General features: G+C 31.6%; 2 protein-coding genes and 2 pseudogenes across 2 annotated transcripts; all 4 read left to right on the top strand.

The window, feature by feature from the left end:
- The first annotated feature begins 261 nt into the window (after positions 1-261).
- LOC111306638 (receptor-like protein EIX2) lies at positions 262-3,846 on the top strand. The gene has a single exon (XM_089768939.1). The coding sequence runs from the start codon at positions 731-733 to the stop codon at positions 3,755-3,757; it is 3,027 nt and encodes a 1,008-aa protein (XP_089625065.1). The 5' UTR covers positions 262-730; the 3' UTR covers positions 3,758-3,846.
- An 8,878-nt stretch (positions 3,847-12,724) lies between these two features.
- Positions 12,725-16,338, top strand: LOC149515500 (receptor-like protein EIX2). The gene has a single exon (XM_089741576.1). It carries the CDS (start codon positions 12,786-12,788, stop codon positions 15,816-15,818), a length of 3,033 nt encoding a protein of 1,010 aa, XP_089597702.1. The 5' UTR covers positions 12,725-12,785; the 3' UTR covers positions 15,819-16,338.
- A 1,627-nt stretch (positions 16,339-17,965) lies between these two features.
- LOC111306637 (ethylene-response factor C3 pseudogene) lies at positions 17,966-19,398 on the top strand (annotated as a pseudogene).
- A 103-nt stretch (positions 19,399-19,501) lies between these two features.
- Positions 19,502-20,680, top strand: LOC111306642 (peptidyl-prolyl cis-trans isomerase 1-like; annotated as a pseudogene).
- Positions 20,681-21,148: the final 468 nt, after the last annotated feature.

A 21,148-nucleotide genomic window follows, 5' to 3' on the forward strand; every position in this document is an offset into this window, starting at 1 on the left:
ACTAATATTTGGTGATTAAAGTTGTATTGAAAGTTAACGGATAAAAAATAATTATGTTAACTATGAAAGATAAACTGAAATTTTAATTTGCAAAATTAAGCATTTTACTCTCATAGATTTTTATATAAAACCACTTTTTAAATTTGAATTAATATTCTTGTTTCGACAAATTTCTTAATTTTAGGATCCATACATATATTAAAAAAAGTAAGTAACTATAGCAAAAAAAAAAAGAAAAGAAAAGAAAAAAGAGTCTTAGCTTCTCTAGATTTTTTGTAGTTTTTTTTTTCTATATTTTCATTTTTATTTATATTTTTTCTCTTTTCTAAGACTTAAAGAGTTAATTGTTTGGCCGTGGAACTTACTTCATAGATTTGGTGGACTTGACTTACTTGTCAAGTCTTTTTTGTTCTTCTTTCTAGAATTGTAGAATTTAAATGGACCATAAATGCTTTCCGTGGAAAATTCAAGTTGGAAATTGGATTTTCTGGAAATTTTTAACTCCATATACTTGGTTGACTTGACTTGACTTGACCTCCTTGTCAAGTTCTTTTGATGTTCTTTCTACACGCCGAATTTCATTCATACATATGAATGCTTTCTGTGGAAAATTCAAGTTGGAAATTTAAATTGGAGTCTTCGAAGAAATTTCCTAATGCTTGATGTGGTAGAAAACATTTTTCTGTAACTTTATATATTAGGTGTTGGTAGCAATGATCAGTACGCAACCATGAAAGCAGTTACAATTTCCTTGTTTGGGTTTCTTCTTGTCATCGCAGCCGCTATTATTAGCTTTTGTGATGGGAATTCCAAAGTGCTTTGCATTGGAAGTGAGGGGCAAGCCCTTTTGACGTTCAAGCAAGACCTCATTGATCGATCAAACAGGCTATCTTCTTGGGTTGAAGGTGAGGATTGCTGTGAATGGCATGGTGTTTTCTGCAGTAGCCTGACTGGCCATGTTAAAGAGCTGCATTTGGGGCTTCTTTCAACTAGTCCTGATGTTTATGCACCGGCTGCTGAATGGGATGCTTACTTTCGATCAAAGTTAGGAGGCAAAATAAATCCATCTTTGGTCGATTTGAAACATCTCAGTTTCCTAGACTTAAGTAATAATGAATTTGGAGGCCTGGCAATTCCCGAATTCATTGGTTCGATGAAGAGTTTGACGTATCTTAACCTCTCTTGGGCAAATTTCCTAGGAGCAATTCCCCATAATCTTGGAAATCTCTCAAAACTGCATTATCTTGATCTTGGACTCAATTCCTTATTTGAAGCTAAAACTCTTCAATGGGTTTCTGGTCTTTCATCTCTGCAGTATCTTGGTTTGAGCCTTGCAAATCTTAGTAAAGCAACTGATTGGCTGCAGGCAACACACAATCTTCCTTCTTTGGTGGAGTTACACTTGTCAGGATGCTCTCTAAATAATGGTCCATCTCCAATCAGTGTTAATTACACATCTCTTGCTGTTCTTGATCTTTCTCAAAACATGTTGTCTTCGGTGACATGGATATTCAATCTTCGTAGTCTTGTGTCCATTGATCTTAGCTCTAGTGGAGTTGAAGGTATGATTCCCAGTGGCTTTCAAAACATGTCTTTTCTCAAATTTCTTGATCTTAGTTGGAATTCATTCTCTTCATCATCGACACTCAACTGGTTGTCTGATTTAAACCAACTTCAATTCCTTAGTCTTAACAGTGTCGGCCTGCAAGGTAATTTTTCAAGTGCCATTGGAAACTTAAGTTCTCTTACTCATCTTGATTTTTCAAATAACCAGCTTGAGATTGAACCCAAATATTTGGAAAGTCTTTGCAATATGAGGGAGATGGATTTGTCAAATAATACAATTAATCATGAGGTCTCAGAAATCATAGAGAGTTTGTCTAGATGTAGTTTGGATCGATTAGAGTCATTAAATATTGCATTTAACAAACTTTCTGGCCATTTACCTAATCAACTTGGCCAATTTAAAACTTTAGCATACCTTTACCTTAACCGAAACTCCATTTCTGGTCCCATTCCATTCTCAATAGGGGAGTTGTCATCATTGAAAGTTCTTGATATTTCATACAATCGATTGAATGCAACTCTTCCTCAAATTTTAGGACAACTTGGGAATTTGGAACATTTAGACGTTAGCAATAATATGTTGGAAGGAAATATATCAGAAACGCACTTTTCTAATCTCACGATATTGAGATCTTTTTGGGCATCTAACAACATGTTAACGTTTATACCAAACCCAAGTTGGATTCCTCCTTTTCACTGTGAAGGTATTGGACTAGGTAACTGGCGTCTTGGTCGGCAATTTCCTCAGTGGCTACAATTCCAAAGGAACATGTATAGTTTAGATATCTCCCATGCTGGAATTTCAGGTGTCATTCCCACTTGGTTTTGGAACCTTTCGACTTCATTTGAATATCTAAACCTTTCCCATAACCAATTAGTCGGGGAGTTTTCATATTTACCGATAAGTTGGATTGCTGACTTGAGTTCCAACCTATTCACAGGTCCATTGCCACAGGCAATATTCTCAGATTTGGGGGATTTATTTTTGTCCAAGAACTTTTTTTCAGGATCACTTTTTAATTTTCTTTGTAATTCCTCAAATAACCTGAAAGTTTTGAACATTCTTCACGTTGAATCAAATCTTCTGTCAGGTGAAATTCCAGATTGTTGGGAAAATATGCCAATGTTGGAAGTCCTAAATTTAGGAAACAACAGTCTAACTGGGAAAATTCCTAGATCCTTGGGATCTATGCGTCTTATTGAGTCATTAAGCCTTCGTAACAATAACCTGTTTGGAGAAGTACCATCCATATTGCAGCATTTAGTTAATATGCTTGTTCTTGATCTTAGTGAAAATCAATTGACGGGAAGTATTCCAGCATGGATTGGAGACAAGCTCTCAAACCTTGTGATTCTAAACCTCCGTTCAAATAACTTTCAAGACTATATTCCTGATCAGATTTGTGCTCTTAATTCTCTTCATGTCTTGGATCTTGGTTATAACAACATTTCAGGAGCTATTCCAAAATGTTTTAGTAACCTAAGTGCCATGGCCACAAACCTCAACCCACACGTGGCTAATTGGTTCTCGAGATTCTACCCTGACAACTCGTTTTATTTTGGTGCATTATTGGTGATGAAAGGAAGAGTGGATGAATACAGTACCACACTCGGACTTGTTACCGGCATAGACCTTTCAGTTAACAGTCTCACAGGAGAGATCCCCAAAGAACTTGGTTATCTTATGGGACTGCTGTCATTAAATTTGTCAGGGAATCTCCTAACTGGAAAGATACCAGAGACCATTGGTAATATGGAGATGTTGGAATCTCTTGACTTGTCCATGAACCGACTCCATGGTGAAATCCCTTCAAGTTTTTCCAATTTGAATTTCTTGAATCACTTCAACTTGTCCTACAACAACTTGACAGGACAAATCCCATCAAGCACCCAACTCCAAAGCTTTGACAAGTCTTCTTACATTGGCAATCATCTTTGCGGACCTCCAGTCACTAAAAATTGCAACAAAAAGGGCGAAGCACCTGATGGTACAAATGGAGGTAGTAGTGGAGGAAAGAAAACATCAGAGGTGAATTGGCTTTATGTAAGCATAGTGCTTGGATTTGCGATGGGGTTTTGGGGAGTAGTGGCTCCCCTTGTTTTAATCAGGTCTTGGAGGTTTGCTTATTATAAAAAATTGGAGCAAATTGGTGACAAGCTATACGTGTTTTGGGCTACTATTGGTATGTAATTATTTGTAATGGCAGCTCATGTCGGTGCGTTTGGTAATGTAATAATTTGATTTGCATGCTCTTGACTTTATCCATGTATTCTGATTTGGAAGTGGTATTTCATGTTATAATTTATTAAAATGAAATAAAATTATGTGTGTTAATGTATTAGACTCGTAAATATGTGTTGGAGTTTTATTCAATATGAGTTGGGTGCTTTTTTTTATAAATCCCCTAATTTCTTATATGGAAATTAGAGAGTGTCGTTTTACAAGGGAAAAAAATTTGTCGTATTTTCCTTTCTCTTTTTCTAAAAGTTTTTAAAATGTTTATAATTTAAAATAAATTGAAAAAACATCATAGATTTGATCAAATAATCTATAAATTTAAAAATAAAAAATAAAAGTTCACATCATAACACAAAAAAAGCCAACAACAAAAACGTAATCATAATATATTAATTATTTTTAGTTTTGATATATTTATAAGATTCAAATGTTTATAATTTAAAATAAATTGAAAAAACGTCATAGATTTGATCAAATAGTTTATAAATTTGAAAATAAAAAATAAAAGTTCACTTCATAGCAAAAAACAAACCAACAACAAAAACGTAATTATAGTATATTAATTATTTTTAATTTTGATATATTTATAAGATTCAACATGTGAGTATTTTTTTTTGTATTAAAAATAATTATAAATATATTAAAAACAATGAAAAATAACTTATCCTAAAGTAGTGAGGGTTCAAATTCTAGTAATGGATAAAAACATAAAAAATATTGACCGATGTATATATATGAACAATCATATTTTTGAACAATAACATATTAGAGACCATATTAATTATATATCATTGTCAATTTTATTAATTGTGTAATCAAAATGTGGTCAGAGAAAGGGAAGAAAATGATAGCTATGATCAATTTTTTCCCTTTTTTTTTTATGGATTTGAAGTCCTTTTCTACTACATTGGGTTGGGTATTAAGGTGAAAAATATTGAAAAAAATAAAAATCAATTTAAAATAATAGTTTTGATTTGGTTTATATTGATTTTTTTAATTCAGCTTGAATATTAAATATATATAAATATATATATATTAGGTTAGGATCCAATTTTAAATCAAAAAATAAAAAACAAAAACAATCGAATAAAACAAAATTATATATTTTTATTAGTTTATATATTTTTTAATTTTTATAAAATAAAAATAATAATTGTATATGAAAATATATTTAAATATATAAAATTTTATATGAAAATAATATATATAAATAATTAAATTTTAAAAATTGATAAATTGAACTGAATTAAATTAATAAAATTCGATTCGATTCAAATTAAATTATACAAAAGATCGGTTCGAATTTAGATTAAATTTTAAACATTTTTAATATTATATAATATTTGAAAAATTGAACCAAATTTGATTTGATCCAAATTATTATCACTTCTAATCGATGAGGAGGTATTGAAGAATAAGGCCCTCTTCTTTAAAAATACTGGAGATTACACTTTCAGCCTCCTCTGACACCACTTCTTTCATCACCTAAGCTGATCCCAAAGGAGGATGGTGGCCGCGGTGATGGTGGCAGTTGTAGTAGTCATATCTTTTGAATTGGTGCAGTTTGAACTTTTCTATAATGGCCACTGGTGGTGGATATATGGTGTTCGATGGAAACCCTGTGGATTTCAACCGTGTGACAGCTTGCAATGCCATTCTTTCACGGTGGATTTGATGAAAATGCAGCAGAATATCCCTGCCGTAACACGTTCTAGCACTGATTCCATCAATAACTACTAAGAGCAACGGAGTTACAATCATGGATAAGGATGCCCTCATTCTGATTGTGGAAGCCTATTATCATTTTGGCTCTTATATATATAGGAATAGATGGATTTTTTTAATTAAATTGTAAATTATTAAGCTTAATTAGAAAGTTCTTAATATTTTTGTTATGGCTGAGCTCCGACCTTGGGGTGTTTTTGGAGAGGCAATGGGGAAGAAAAGGACGGTTAGAGGCAAATGTAGGATAAATTTCTTGCGTTTGCACTCTAACACTTGTATGTGAAAAAGATTCACATTGAAAATGAAGTGGGAATGAGAGAAAATGAAATAGTATCAAGTTGTGTTAATGATGTTGGGACCTTTATATTTATAAGTAAATTATGAGGGATCATTAGAGGACAATAAGAATAATACTGGGTTGATGTGACCCTGAATGTATCAGATTAATTTGATATATCAAATTAGTACAAATGACAAAAATATCTCTAATTATTTACTGAAAGCTTCAAAGAAAAAAAAAAAAAAACCATTATGCCTCTTGACCGTCAAATGCCCCTAACGATTTTCTTCAAAATTGATAACTAATTATTTTATGATGTCAAGTGTTGATTCAATTACGCGGTAAGCATAATTCATATCTATTGAATAATGTGTATCTTGTAGAAGACAGAAGAGATGACTTTAATAGCTTTTTTTATTAATCTATTAGCAAAGTTAACATTTCTTATGTTCAATCTCAAACAGCTTTTACAGGGGAGATACTTCTAGGGAGTGCTGCCGTTTCCAACTATACTTTTGAGCAAAACTTAACTATAGGCCTCGGAGAAGAATAAAAATGAAAAACGAAAACTTACAACTTAATTTAGTTAATTTATATAATCATTTTTAAAATATAATATTCAGTAAATAGAATATTCAAATCTTATCATCTACAACCTATTTTTTTATACATAAATTACGACTTCTTTATGTATAAAAAAACACGGAAAATGAGAAATAGTTTGAGCTAATTAAATTTTAGGTTTTTGTTATATGTTTATATTTTTTTTTTCTTTTTTCTTAAACAAAGAAGGAAGGGAAACATGTTTGAAAGTCTACCCCTAATACATAGGGTATTTCCACCTCTAGATAATACATTCCATACTTTTTTAAGACATGTTGGTGTTAATTAATTTGTATCTTATTTTTCTCCTTTCCTATCCTAAGTTCTCCAATTGGTCATTGTTTGAAAACCCCATTAGTCAAATTGCCAACTGTTAATTGGTTGGATGCCAAGGAATCATGATTTTACTTTCTTCGCTAATTTTGGTTTTTAATGGCTGAATTATGTAAGGCAGTTGATGATGATAAAGTGTTAAACTCTTATTTTCAATTATTAAAATTTAATTTTTGATAATTTCAAATAAATAAAAAAAACATGGAAGAAGTTAATTACTTATGGAAGTGGAAGTGGAATCGAAAGGATGTATCTTTTCCATTTCATTTCTATAAAGACTTGAATCTCCTTTTGTTGACCCTTTCGTGATGGGCCTATTAACATTACACGTAAAGTTTATATCATGTGATAGATGTGATGGGAAGTGTTGAAGTGGTCTGGACCATTCTAAACACATAAATATAAGATCTTTCCAAAATATCAGATTGAAAGTTTAATATTCGAAAGTTCAATTCTAATCTAACTATTTTTTATTGGAGCCTTTGGAAACTTCAATTCCATTTTTCATTATTTCATTGATTATAAAGATAAAGGTATTTGTTTCTTTGACCAACAGCAATCAGCCAATCACACTGCTGAAAACATTTTATATATAAAGTCCAAATAGCAGATATTACCAGGAAAACATTAAAAAAAAAATCGAAGATTTAACAATTACACAAAACTATTCATCAGGTAGAGGAAAAATTAAAAATATAATAATAAAAAGGTAATGTGTGGAATTCATGAATTATAAGGTGGTGTTGGTGGGTGGTGGAAGCAGCAGCAGAACTCTTGAACAGTCAGACGGTGCTGGAGGAACAGACATATGAACGGGTCCGCTCGGCATTGGGGAAGGCCTTTTGATTGGGATTGGTTTCCCAGTTTTTCTGCCACAACAATCATATAGACTGGATTTTTACAATCACCTCCCTTAAGTTCTAGAATATAACTCAGAAAATTTGAAAGCATCAAAATAATGCATTTTTTATTAATTTTTTCTGTTCATTGTGGATTGAGACATGGCTCTAATTGAAGTTTGAAATCATATACAGTTCAATGCCATGCATGAGAATTATAAACTACGAAAAATTCAGAAGATTATAAGCATTTCTGTTACAGGGCATTTGCACATGCTGGTTTTGAAGGAAAAAGTGGTTCATCTACAATCAAGCAACCCTGAATATGAAGAGTAGTTTTATATTGTTCTAATAATTTTACTACTTTCAATTTTGGTAGCTTTGAGAGGGCAGTTGAGATCTTTGAATATTATATTGTTTTGAATGTCTTAAATATTTTATTATTTAAGACATTGAGAAAATTAATAAGAAAATGACAATATATTAAGAATGCCAATTACCATTCTATATATCCTCTTCCACCTCACCCCCATTCAATGTTCAATTATACGGCTGATGGGCCGGTAGAACACCTACATCATGGACTTTAATCAAGCAATGGAATAGAAAGGGAATCAGGATGATGTTTCTGATGTGCAGGAAGTTGATTGTAGCTACTGCTTCCCTCTTCCTCAAAGTAGTTGCTTTGTTCTAAGGCTGAATTTGACTTTATAGATCCTTCCTTTAAGTTACTATCAGGTATGTTATTGTCTTCTACAAATATCGTCTGCATTGTACTTGATGTCGAATCAGGTGTACTATTGTGGATGGTATTTGTACGAAGATTTTGGCCTTAAGAGAACTGCTTAACTGCTGCTCATGTACCAGCTATCGCTGCACTAAGACTAGATGATTTCTCAATAGCAGATGCTTTTAAATCAGGAAAGTGTTGGGCTAAAAACCCCAATCCAATCACAATAATGGAAGTAAAATCAAATAATTAATCAATAACATAAAAAATAATAATTTAACGTGGTTCGACTCAATTGACCCACATTTATGGATGAGAAAAAAATTTACTAATTGTAGAGAATTACAGACATACATTAAATCAAGCACTCAACAATCAATACCCATAAGCCCTCTCAATCTCTTCTAGTCTTATGGAGTATTCTTAACCAAAACAAACACAAACACATGTGCTTGCTTTCAACACAAACAGACACGTACCTATATGTACCTATGCATCATACCTATTTGAACTCTCTTAGTCTCTTCTAATCTACTCATAAACATTTAAATATACACACCCATAAAATGTAAATCTTCAATAGTCTTATAGGGTGTCTATCCCATAAAACCCTATAGCTATCTTACATATTTTTCTCATACTTAACCCTATGAAGAATTTACCTATTTATAAGTATACAAACTTGCCTATTAGAAATCCCTTTCCTCTTAGAATTCTTCTTCTACAAGTCAAACTTGCCTATTAATAATCAATTTTCTCTTAGAATTCTTCTTTTGCAAGTCTTCTTGTCCATCAAGTAATATTTAATCAATCCCAAACAAATCTCTTAGAGATTTAAGTCACTATTCCCAACAATCTCAACCTTGACTTATATTCCATCAAATCATCTGTCTTCATACTAGACATGCTTGGCTTTATCTGCAATGAAAGTCTCACAATCATCTTCTCTTATGTGTCCTTACGCTTCACGCACATCGATCCTCAATCTTCAAAATTTGAACTCGAACTCTTCTCTTAAATCGAGCTCCTCTAGGCGTGCCTTTTCCCATGGCTTGAACTTTCAACTCTTCTCACGTCTTGAATCTTCAATTCTAATCCAATCCCACTAGCAGAAACAAAATCAAATGATTAATCAATCACACAAAAGGTAATAATTTAACGTAGTTCGACCTAATTGACTTACATTCATGGATAAGAAAAAAATTCACTAGTTGTAGAGAATTACAAACATACATCAAATCAAGCACTCAACAATTAATACACATAGGCCCTCTCAATCTTCTTTAGTGCTATAGAGTATTCTCAACCTAAACAAATACAAACCCATGTGCACCATTTCAAAACAAACAAACACATACCCATATGTATCCATACATCATACCTATATGGACCCTCTTAATCTCCTCTAATCCACTTCCATGTATCATACTTATGTGGACCCTCTCAGTCTCCTCTAGCCCATTTATAAACATTCAAACATACACACATTTATAAACATTCAAACATACACACCCATAAGATGTAAATCTTTAGTAGTCTTATGGGGTGTTTATCCTATAAAAACCTATAACTCTCTTGCATATTTTTCTCATCCTTAACCCTATAAAAACTTTACCTATTTAGAAGTATAAAAGCTTGCCTATTAAGAATCTTTTTTCTTTTGAAAATTTTCTTCTACAAGTCAAACTTGTCTATTAAGAATCTCTTTTCTCTTAAAATTCTTTTTCTACAAGTTTTTTTGTCTATCAAACAATATCTAATCAATCCCAAATAAATCTCTTATAGGATTTCAATCACTATTCCCAATAGAAAGGATGCAAGAATAGATCTTGGCTTCAAGGAGAAAGGATTATGAGATAAACCATCACTCATAACTTTTTCCATGTGATTACCTTTTTTCCAAATTATAAATGCCTTGGTACCCTTGCATTTCAAATTTATATAATCACATTTAAAAAGTAACATTTAATAAATTTAGAATTCAAATCTTAATATCTGTAACTAGGAATTGTGAAAATCAAACTAATATTACTGATTAAAGTTGTAGTGGATAAAAAAATTGATTATGTTAACTAGGAAAGATAAACCTAAATTTTAATTTTTGCAAAATTAAACGTTTGACTTTCATAGATTTTTATATAACTTCATTTTTATATAAAATCATGTTTTATATTTGAATTAATATTGTTTTTTCAATAATTTTCTTAATTTTAAGCGTCTAACATATATTGTAAAACTTGATTTAACCAAAAAAAAAGTAACTATAGCAAAAAATAATAAGGAAAAAAGTCTTAGCTTCTCTAATTTTTTGTAATTTTACTTTTTTAAAAAAATATGTATTTATTTATTTATTTATTATCTTTTCTAAGACCTAAAGAGTTAATAGTCTAGCCGTGGGATTTACTCCCATAAAATTGATGGACGTAACTTGCCAAGTCTTTTTTGTTCTTCTTTCTAGAATTATCAAATTTCAATGGACCATCAAATGCCTTTTGTGGAAAATTCAAGTTGAAAATTGGAGGTCACAAGTTTTCTTTGTAATTCAACAAATCAAAGTGGTTAGCTTACTATGAAAAGATGGAAAGCATTGGTTACCAGTTTTCATCCATACAGAGTAGATAAGTTGGTTTAGGCTCCTTCTTTACTTTTCAATGCATTTATCATTATCATTACATGTTTAAGACTTTGTCTTGAATTGAAAAAATGATGCTGATGAACGGTGATTAAAGTTATATTTAAAATTAATAAAAAAAATAATTGGGTTAATTACGAAAGATATATTCAAATTTTGCAAAATTAAATGTTTAAAATGACATATATATATATATATAAAGTATTATAGCTTTATTTTTATATAAAACCAGTGTTGTATTTGAATTAATATTCTTTTTCAACAATTTGCTTAATTTTAGCCAAGCATACATATCAAAATTTGAATTAACCAAAAAAAAAAAAACTATAGCAAAATATAATAATGAAAAGGAGTCTTAATTTCTCTAAATTTTACGTAATTTTTTTTCTAAATTTTTCATTTTTCATTTCATTTTTTCCTCGTTTCTAAGACCTAACAAGTTAATTAGCTGGCATAAAAAATAAAATTACGGGAAACTTAACTATAACCCAACTATATTAATCAAATCATGTTCATCAATATAAGTTAATTAACTATGTAATTGAACAAGCATAGTGATTTACACAATTTTTAATTAGCTAAAAATAATTGTGTTAACTATGAAAGATAAACTGAAATTTTAATTTGCAAAATTAAACGTTTTACGTTCATAGATTTTTATATAACTTCATTTTTATATAAAATCATGTTTTATATTTGAATTAAATTCTTTTCTCAATAATTTTCTTAATTTTAGGCACCAAACATATATAGCAAAATTTTGATGTAACAAAAAAAAAACTATAATAATAAGAAAAAAGGGTCTTAGCTTCTTTAAATTTTTTGTAATTTTATTTTTTCTAAATTTTTATTTTTAATTTATTTATTTTTCTCTTTTCTAAGACCTAAAAAGTTAATTGCCTGGCTGTGGGGCGTATTCCATGGACTCGGTGGACTTGATTTACTTGTCCGGTTTTTTTTTTTTTCTTCTTTCTAGAATTGTCGAATTTCAATGGACCATAAAAAAGGATTTTGTGGAAAATTCAAGCTGGAAATTGGAGGTCACAAATTTTCTTTCAAATCATGGTGATTAGCTTACTATGAAAAGTTGGAAAGCATAGGTCACATGCTTTCTTCCTTGCGGGGTAGATCAACTGGCTTATTTATGTTTCGTGTTTGTTACTTTTCAATACATTTATCATTATCATTACGTGTTTAAGATTTAGTCATAAATTAAGAAAATGATGCTAATGAACGGTGACTAAAATTATATTAAAAATTTATAAAAAATAATAATTGTGTTAACTACTAAAGATAAATTAAAATTTTTGCAAAACTAAACGTTCGAAATCACATACATAAAGTATTTTAACTTCATTTTTATATAAAACCTGTGTTGTATTTGAATTAATATTTTTTCAACGATTTGCTTAATTTTAGACAAACATATATAGCAAAATTTGATTTAACAAAAAAAAAAAAGAAAAATACTATAGCAAAAAAAAAAAAAAAGGAAAAGGAGTCTTAACTTCTCTAAATTTTATGTAATTTTATATTTTTTTCTAAATTTTTCATTTTTTATTTCATTTTTTCCCTCTTTTCTAAGACCTAAAGAGTTAATTGGCTGGCCGTGGGACTTACTCCATGGACTTGGTTGGCTTGATCTCCTTGTCAAGTTCTTTTTATGTTTTTTCTACACGTCGAATTTCATTCATACATATGAATGCTTTTTGTGGAAAATTCAAGTTGGAAATTTAAATTGGAGGTCTTCGAAGAAATTTCCTACGCTTGATATGGTGGAAAACATTTTTCTTTAACTTTATATATTATGTGTTGGTAGCAATGATCAGTATGCAACCATGAAAGCGGTTACAATTTCCTTGTTTGTATTTCTTCTTGTCATCGCGGCCACTGTTATTAGCTTTTGTGATGGGAATTCCAATGTCCTTTGCATTGAAAGTGAGGGGCAAGCCCTTTTGAATTTCAAGCAAGACCTTATTGATCAATCAAACAGGCTATCTTCTTGGGTTGAAGGTGAGGATTGCTGTGAGTGGGTTGGTGTTTTCTGCAATAACTTGACTGGCCATGTCAAAGAGCTGCACTTGGGTCTTCTTTCAAAAGGACCTGATGCGGATGAGCCGGTTGCTGAATGGGGTGCTTACCTTCGGTCAAAGCTAGGAGGCAAAATAAATCCTTCTTTGATCGAGTTGAAGCATATCAGTTTCCTAGACTTAAGCAACAACGACTTTGGAAGCCTGACAATTCCCGAATTCATTGGGTCGATGAAGAGCTTGACATATCTTAACCTTTCTCTGGCAAATTTCCAAGGACAAATTCCCCATAGTATTGGAAATCTCTCAAAATTGCTTTATCTTGATCTTGGACACAATCCCCTATTTGAAGCTAAAGCTCTTCAATGGGTTTCTGGTCTTTCGTCTCTGCAGTACCTTGATTTGAGTGAAGTAGATCTTCGTAAAGCAACTGATTGGCTGCAATCAACGCAAAAACTTCCTTCTTTGGTGGAGTTACACTTGTCAAGATGCTCTCTAAATAATGATCCATCTCCAATCAGTGTTAATTACACATCTCTTGCTGTTCTGGATCTTTCCAGAAACACGTTGTCTTCGGTGCCTACGTGGATATTCAGTCTTGTTAGTCTCGTGTCCATTGATCTTAGCTCTAATGGAGTTGAAGGTGTGATTCCCAATGGTTTTCAAAACATGTCTTCTCTCAAATTTCTTGATCTTAGTAGGAATGCCTTCTCTTCATCGACACTCAGCTGGTTGTCTAATTTAAACCGACTTCAATTCCTTGGTCTTAGCAGTGCCGGCCTGCAAGGTAATTTTTCAAGTGCCATTGGAAACTTAAGCTCTCTTACTCATCTTGATGTTTCACATAACCAGCTTGAAATTATAGAACCTAAATGTTTGGAGAGTCTTTGCACTGTGAGGGAGATGGACTTGTCATACAATGGAATTGATAATGAGGTATCAGAAATCATAGAGAGTTTGTCTAGATGTAGTTTGGATCGATTAGAGTCATTAAATATTGCATCTAACAAACTTTCTGGCCATTTACCTGATCAACTTGGCCAATTTAAAAATTTGGCATACCTTGCCCTTTCTAGAAACTCCATTTCTGGTCCCATTCCATTCTCAATAGGGAAGTTGTCATCATTGAAAGTTCTTGATGTTTCATACAATCGAATGAATGCAACTCTTCCTCAAAGTTTAGGACAACTTGGGAATTTGGAAGATTTAGACGTTAGCTATAATGTGTTGGAAGGAAATATATCAGAAATGCACTTTTCTAATCTCACGAGATTGAAATTTTTTTGGGCATCTAACAACGTGTTAACGTTTAAACCAAACCCAAGTTGGATTCCTCCTTTTCACTGTAAAAGTATTGGATTGGGTAACTGGCATCTTGGTCCACAATTCCCTCAGTGGCTACAATTCCAAAAGAACTTGTCTTTTTTAGATATCTCCAGTGCTGAAATTTCAGGTGTCATTCCCACTTGGTTTTGGAACCTTTCGACTCAGTTTGAATATCTAAACCTTTCCCATAACCAACTAGGCGGGGAGATTTCATATTTATTGATGAGTTCGATGGTTGACTTGAGATCCAACCAATTCACAGGTCCATTGCCACGGGCATCCTCTGATTTGGAGTTTTTATTTTTGTCTAAGAATCTAATTTCAGGATCCTTATCTAATTTTCTTTGTAATTTCCCACCAATTAAACTAGAAACTTTGAGCATTCTTGACATTGAATCAAATCATCTGTCAGGTGCAATTCCAGATTGTTGGGTAAATTTGCAAAGGTTGCGAGTCTTAAATTTAGGAAACAACAATCTAACTGGGACAATTCCTATATCCTTGGGATCTATGCGTCTTATTGAGTTATTAAACCTTCGTAACAATAACCTAGTTGGAGAAGTACCATCCACATTGGATAACTTATCTGATATGCTTATTCTTGATCTTAGTGAAAACCATTTGACGGGAAGTATTCCAGCATGGATTGGAGACGAGCTTTCAAAACTCGTGGTTCTAAACCTCCGGACAAATAACTTTCAAGCCTATATTCCTGATCGAATATGTTTTCTTAATTCTCTTCAGGTCTTGGATCTTGGTTATAACAACATTTCAGGAGCTATTCCAAAATGTTTTAGTAACTTAAGTGCCATGGCCACAAAACCCTCCGACCAACACCTGAGTTACTGGGCTTTCGAATTAGTCTTTGATAACCTGTTTTATTTGGATGCATTATTGGTGACAAGAGGAAGAGAGGATGAATACAGTACCACACTTAGACTTGTTACTAGCATAGACCTTTCAGTTAATAGTCTCACAGGAGAGATCCCCAAAGAACTTGGAAATCTTATGGGGCTGCGGTCATTAAATTTGTCAAAGAATCTCCTAATAGGAAAGATACCGGAGAACATTGGCAATATGGAGGTGTTGGAATCTTTTGACTTGTCAATGAACCGACTCCATGGTGAAATCCCTTCAAGTTTCTCCAATTTGAATTTCTTGAATCACTTGAACTTGTCCTACAACAACTTGACGGGACAAATTCCATCGGGCACCCAGCTCCAAAGCTTTGACAGGTCTTCTTACATTGGCAATCATCTTTGCGGACCTCCAGTCACTAAAAATTGCAGCGGAAATGGCGAAACACCTGATTTTACAAATGGAGGTAGCAGTGGAGGAAAGAAAAGATCTAAGGTGAATTGGCTTTATGTGAGCATAGTGCTTGGATTTGTGATGGGGTTTTGGGGAGTTGTGGCTCCCCTGTTTTTCATCAGGTCTTGGAGGTTTGCTTATTATCAAAAACTGGAGCAAATTGGTGATAAGCTATACGTGTTTTGGGCTACTATTGGTATGTAATTATTTGTAATGGCAGCTCATTTTGGTGTGTTTGATAATGCAGTAACTTGATTTGCATGTTCTTAACTTAATCCGTGTATTCGGATTTGGAAGTAGCATTACATGTAATTTATCGAAAGGAAATAAAATTGTGTTAATGTATTTGACTCATATGTGTGTGTTTGAATTTAATTAAATATGAGTTGAAGGTATAATTTTTTATAAATCTTTTATTTTGAAATATTTCTTATTCTAGTCTTATTTATGATTTTGGTTATTCAAAAGTAAAATTTCAAAAACTACAGATTTTTATAAATCCAAATGAATTGAAAGCTTTTATTGTAACTATGCAAAAATTGGAGGATATTGGTTTACAGAAAAAAAAAAAAAAAAGCATGCGAAATGGGCCGGATTTAACCAACCCGTTTTTGTCAATTCACCCCACCTTACGAACCCATTAGTGAATCAAGCCTAATACTTTTTACCCTATTTTATGTATTTTTTTAGTTCTATTTATCAAAAATTTGAAAATAATAATAAATATAAAAATATAAAAAGGCAAAAAAAATTAAAAAATTAAAAATCAAATCTAAATCATCATAAAAAATTTTAGTCGTATTTTTCTTTTAAATCTAAATCATCATAAAAAAATTTAATCGCATTTTTCTTTCTCTTTTTCTAAAAGTTTTAAAAAATGTTTATGATTTAAAATAAATTAAAAAAATCTTGGATTTGATCAAATAATTTATAATTTGAAAATAAAAAATAAAAGTACACATCATAGCAAAAAAAGCCAACAACAAAAAACGATACCATAATAAATTAAATATTTTTAGTTTTGATATATTTATAAGATTCAATATGTAAGTTAAAATTTTATTTTATTTTTATTAAAAATAATTATAAATAGTGGGATCAAATTCTAGTAATGGATAAAAATATATAAAATAATGACCAATGTATATATGAACAATCAAATTTTTGGCCAATAAAATATTAGAGACTAATTAAAGAGTGGCAAATCATCCAATTAAGGCTGGAAGGTTATGCTTATGTAGGGTGTGAATTTGAAGAAAAAAAAAAAAAGAAAGGTAGCACTTGAGGGAAGAGGTAAAACTAACCTATAATGCCACCTAGAAAGTGACCACTGACTTTTACATCTTATTATCAATTCAAAAAGTTATTATAACATCAATTATGCTAGTTTAAGAAACTTATTTATGATAAATTTTGACATAATTAATAAAAGAAGGATTATATGAAATAATTATTCAATGTAAAAATATATCTTTTTTATTTTATTAAAATCACACCATAAAATAATATTTTTAAAAAATGTCGATTATTTATTTTATATTATACGTTATTATTAGATCGGTAAATTTTTTTTCAACAGCATTTACTTATTAGTGGTACGTGAAAAATTAAAATTAACCCGTGTCAATAATATGATTATATTATATAATTTAAATGAAAAGCATATATATATAAAGTAATCTTTTTATAAATTCAAAGTCTAATCTAAGTGATTTATACAAATATTTTAAAAAGTACTTCTAATCGGATTAAAATTAAAATTTATGCACTTGTAATTCTTTTTTTAATTCTCAAATTTAATTTATTTGGTATAAAAATAAAATTACGACAAACTCAACTATAACCTGACTATATTAATCAAATCTTGTTCATCAATATAAGGTAATTAACATTGTAATTGATCATTCTAAGCATAGTGATTTACTATTTTAATTAGCTAAAAATATAACTTATAGGCAGGACATAAAAGTGAAACATCATGGGTGATGTAAGAGAATTTTAACTTGATCTGGCCACAATGCCCCGACAAGTATTCCTTTTGACTCAGCTGTTGATTCTACTATTAACGACTAAATAATGATGTTCGACGCTAATAACTTGTTCATATAATTTTACTCTCTTTCCATCGTTTCTTTAATTTGTTCTTTCTTTCTTTTTTTTTTTAAAACTTTTTTAAAATAAATATTTGAATAATATAGCCTTTCCCTCCCTTGCTTGTAATTACTGTATATATAACACTGAGCTTCAAATTTCATTTCCTATGACCAAAACCAAAATGCAAAATCAAAGAGAATTAATTATAAGATCGAAGAAGAATCGTTTCCATAATAAGAACGACTTGATTTTCATACATGGACTCTTCATTTTTTCAATACCCAAATCTCCAATTGTCTCTTGAATCCTCTTCTTCCTATATTTCTCAAAAAATTTCTCACTAGAATCATTCAATTATCTCCATAACCAAACCCTTTCAATGGAAATGACTCCCGTGTAATCTTCCTTTGGGAGTCCTAAATCAAGCATAGGAAAACACTTTCGATACCACATCCGTTAATAGTTTTAGAAAGGATCATTAAGTGAACTTGAATGCAAATGAAGATGAGACAGGAAAGGAGGTTTAGTATAGAGGAGTTAGGAAGAGGCCATGGGGAAAATAGGCAGCTGAGATAAGGGATTCCATAAGGAATGGTGTTGGGCTTTGGCCTGGAACCTTGGATATAGCTGAGGCTACAGCTAGTGTATGATCAAGCTACACTCGCAATGCGAGGTCCGATGGTGATACTCGGTTTTCCAATGGATACAGTTTATGATTCACTTCAAGAAATGAACTATGGACTTGAAGAAAGTTGTTCACCTACTTTGACAATTTAGAAAAGGTACTCCATGAAGAGCAAAAGATCAGGGAACACGAAGATCAAGAAAGAAGGAAATGGGGAGGGAAAATATCCTGGTGTTTGAGGATTTAGGAGCTGATTATTTGGAGAAGCTTCTAAGTATATCTGAGAGTGCAACTCCTTATTGGTGAATAATTGAGTTCAAACACCAACATTTTTTCTTCTCTTTTTTGTTTCTTCTCCCTTTTCAATTGAGATAGTGGAGGAGGACCAAATTTTTTGTTGGATATCGTCTGTGAATTTGTAAATCTTTGAGATGATGTACAATCAAAGTTTAGTGCTATGCATAATTTTAGCCAACAATAATATTACATACTAGTTGAACATTTCTACAAATTTTCATTCTTCTATATATACATATATATATGATAACAATTTCTAGTTATTTTGAATTCATAAAGAGTTATCATCTATGTTAATCATATATTAGTAGTAGTTTTATTTTCCTTTTTGCTTAAAAGAACACTTGAAAATAGAGGTCGTTGCGCCAAATTGTATTCTCATTTCTTTTTTTCTTGGTATAAAAGAAAATATTTTTTTCGAATTTATAAGATTTCTGTCCATATCTCACCACATCCTTTTTCGTGAAAGTAGAATATTAACCAGCTTTTCCTTGAGCAATATGTGCCATTGCCAAGGCAATTTGGACCCAATTTTGAATCAGATGAAGCTCTAATTGAATGTGGCTGAAAACTCACCGAATCACTATCGTAATTTATAACTAACACTGTTTTTAATGTGGAAGAGAACTCAATCCCCCTAAATCCAAGCCCATGGATGTGTTTTTACCATCATGAGCTTTTTTATGCTGCCTATCGAGCTCAATCAACGACTTGCATAATAAAAAAAGAGAGAACTGTTATTTACCTATCAAATTAAAGTTATAAAATCTAATGGACCGGCTTCATATATATATATATATATTAGTCAAAATTGATCCATCATATTATGATTCAAATACAAAATTAAATTGGGATCATACTTAATTAATATCGTACTATATGTTTGAATATATTACAATATGATACCACTATAATTATTTGTAATTTGACATTAATTGACCTAAATCCAGATTAATTGATTGACTGTGTTAGCCCACGATATAATTACAAACACTCTGCACTGGGGAAAAGGGTTACGGAATGTCTGGGAAGCCATTGCACTGTAAAGGGTCAGCATTTCGCCGAACCATCCCGAGCTTCAGGTGTCAAGGTGGAGATTTCACAAAGGGGAATGGCCCTGGAGGAGAAGCAATCTATGGCATGAAATTTGCAGATGAGAATTTCAAGCTTACACATACTGGACCTGGTTGTTTGTCAATGGCCAATGCAGGACCAAACACCAATGGCTCCCAATTCTTTATACGCATGGAGAAGACTCCATGGCTTGATGGAAAGCAAGTTGCGTTTGGTAAAGTAGTGGATGGATAAGCGTTGTCAAGGAGATGGAAAAAGCTGGCTCAGACAGTGGGAGGACTTTGCAACCAGTTGTGATCGATGACTGTGGTCAGCCAAAAGAAATTGATGGAGAACCTGGGAATGATGAAGTACTGTATTTTTTTTTTTATGTTTCTACATGGCAATTTGGACTCTGTCCACTTTGTTAGTCACTGCTAATGTACGTTACAATAGAAATTTGAGGCACTCCTGAAGGAAAAATTGCTTCAGTGTCATGTTTTATCAGATTATACATTTTTGGTTAGGAGAGGAACTGATCAATTTCATTTATATTATACTTGGATCACAATTTTATTTCCATCGCATGATACTTGAATTATACTTGATCACAATTAACAGAACATAGTCGAGGACTCTTATTCATGGGTCAAGCGAACGGAATCGGGCAGGCAATGGAGATGGGGGTGGCCGAAAAGGTTAGTAAAGTTGTTGCTGTAGAGGTTTGGGGGGTTGCTGGGGATTAGAATCGCTGAGATGTGTTTTAGAAGATGGGAAAGGGAGGTGAAGGAAAAAAAGAGATGGTTTTGGTTCAAAAATGAAGAAAATAAAGGATTTTGGCAATTGGCGATGGGTTTAAGAGAGGTTGATGAGAGCATGGCGAGGAAAAATAGATGTAGAAGATATTTGTAGGAAGGAGGGAGAAGGGGAAGGCTTTATTTTGTTTATTAGCAGCAGCAGGGTTGTTTAGGCCTGTCAAAATTCTAATACCCCATTTGCTTGGTGGTATAAGGCAAAACAAAACTAGCCTAACACTTTTATATTTAAATATATATCATTTAAATTATACAACTCGAGTTCATATATCATTTAATACGAAATAATAAAATTATAATTACTTAAATTAATATCGTTCAATTATGTAAAAAAATTATTACATTTTTTATTACATCAAATGTAGATTCAATCAATCAAAATACAACACGTTATTAAAATTTGTAAATTCTCTCTTTATAATTTAAAAGAATTTTTTTCCCATGGCTTCTATGAGGGGTTAGTTCCATTGCTAGTTGGATATAAAAAAAAGGGTTTGGTGATACTATATGATCATACTAAGTACAATCAAATCACGCATTGAAATCTTGTTTTAAAAATTTAAAATTCAATTTAATTGATTTGTACAATTATTTTTAAAATATAACATTCAATAAATTTAAAATTCAAATTTTAACACCTATAATTATGA

Source organism: Durio zibethinus, chromosome 12 (genome assembly GCF_047325235.1).
Source record: "Durio zibethinus cultivar Kanyao isolate XHJ-2024 chromosome 12, ASM4732523v1, whole genome shotgun sequence".
Lineage (NCBI taxonomy): Eukaryota > Viridiplantae > Streptophyta > Magnoliopsida > Malvales > Malvaceae > Durio > Durio zibethinus.

Excerpts from the sequence above, each read along its gene's own strand:
- LOC111306638 (XM_089768939.1), top strand. The coding sequence starts at position 731 with ATGAAAGCAGTTACAATTTCCTTGTTTGGGTTTCTTCTTGTCATCGCA.
- LOC149515500 (XM_089741576.1), top strand. The coding sequence starts at position 12,786 with ATGAAAGCGGTTACAATTTCCTTGTTTGTATTTCTTCTTGTCATCGCG.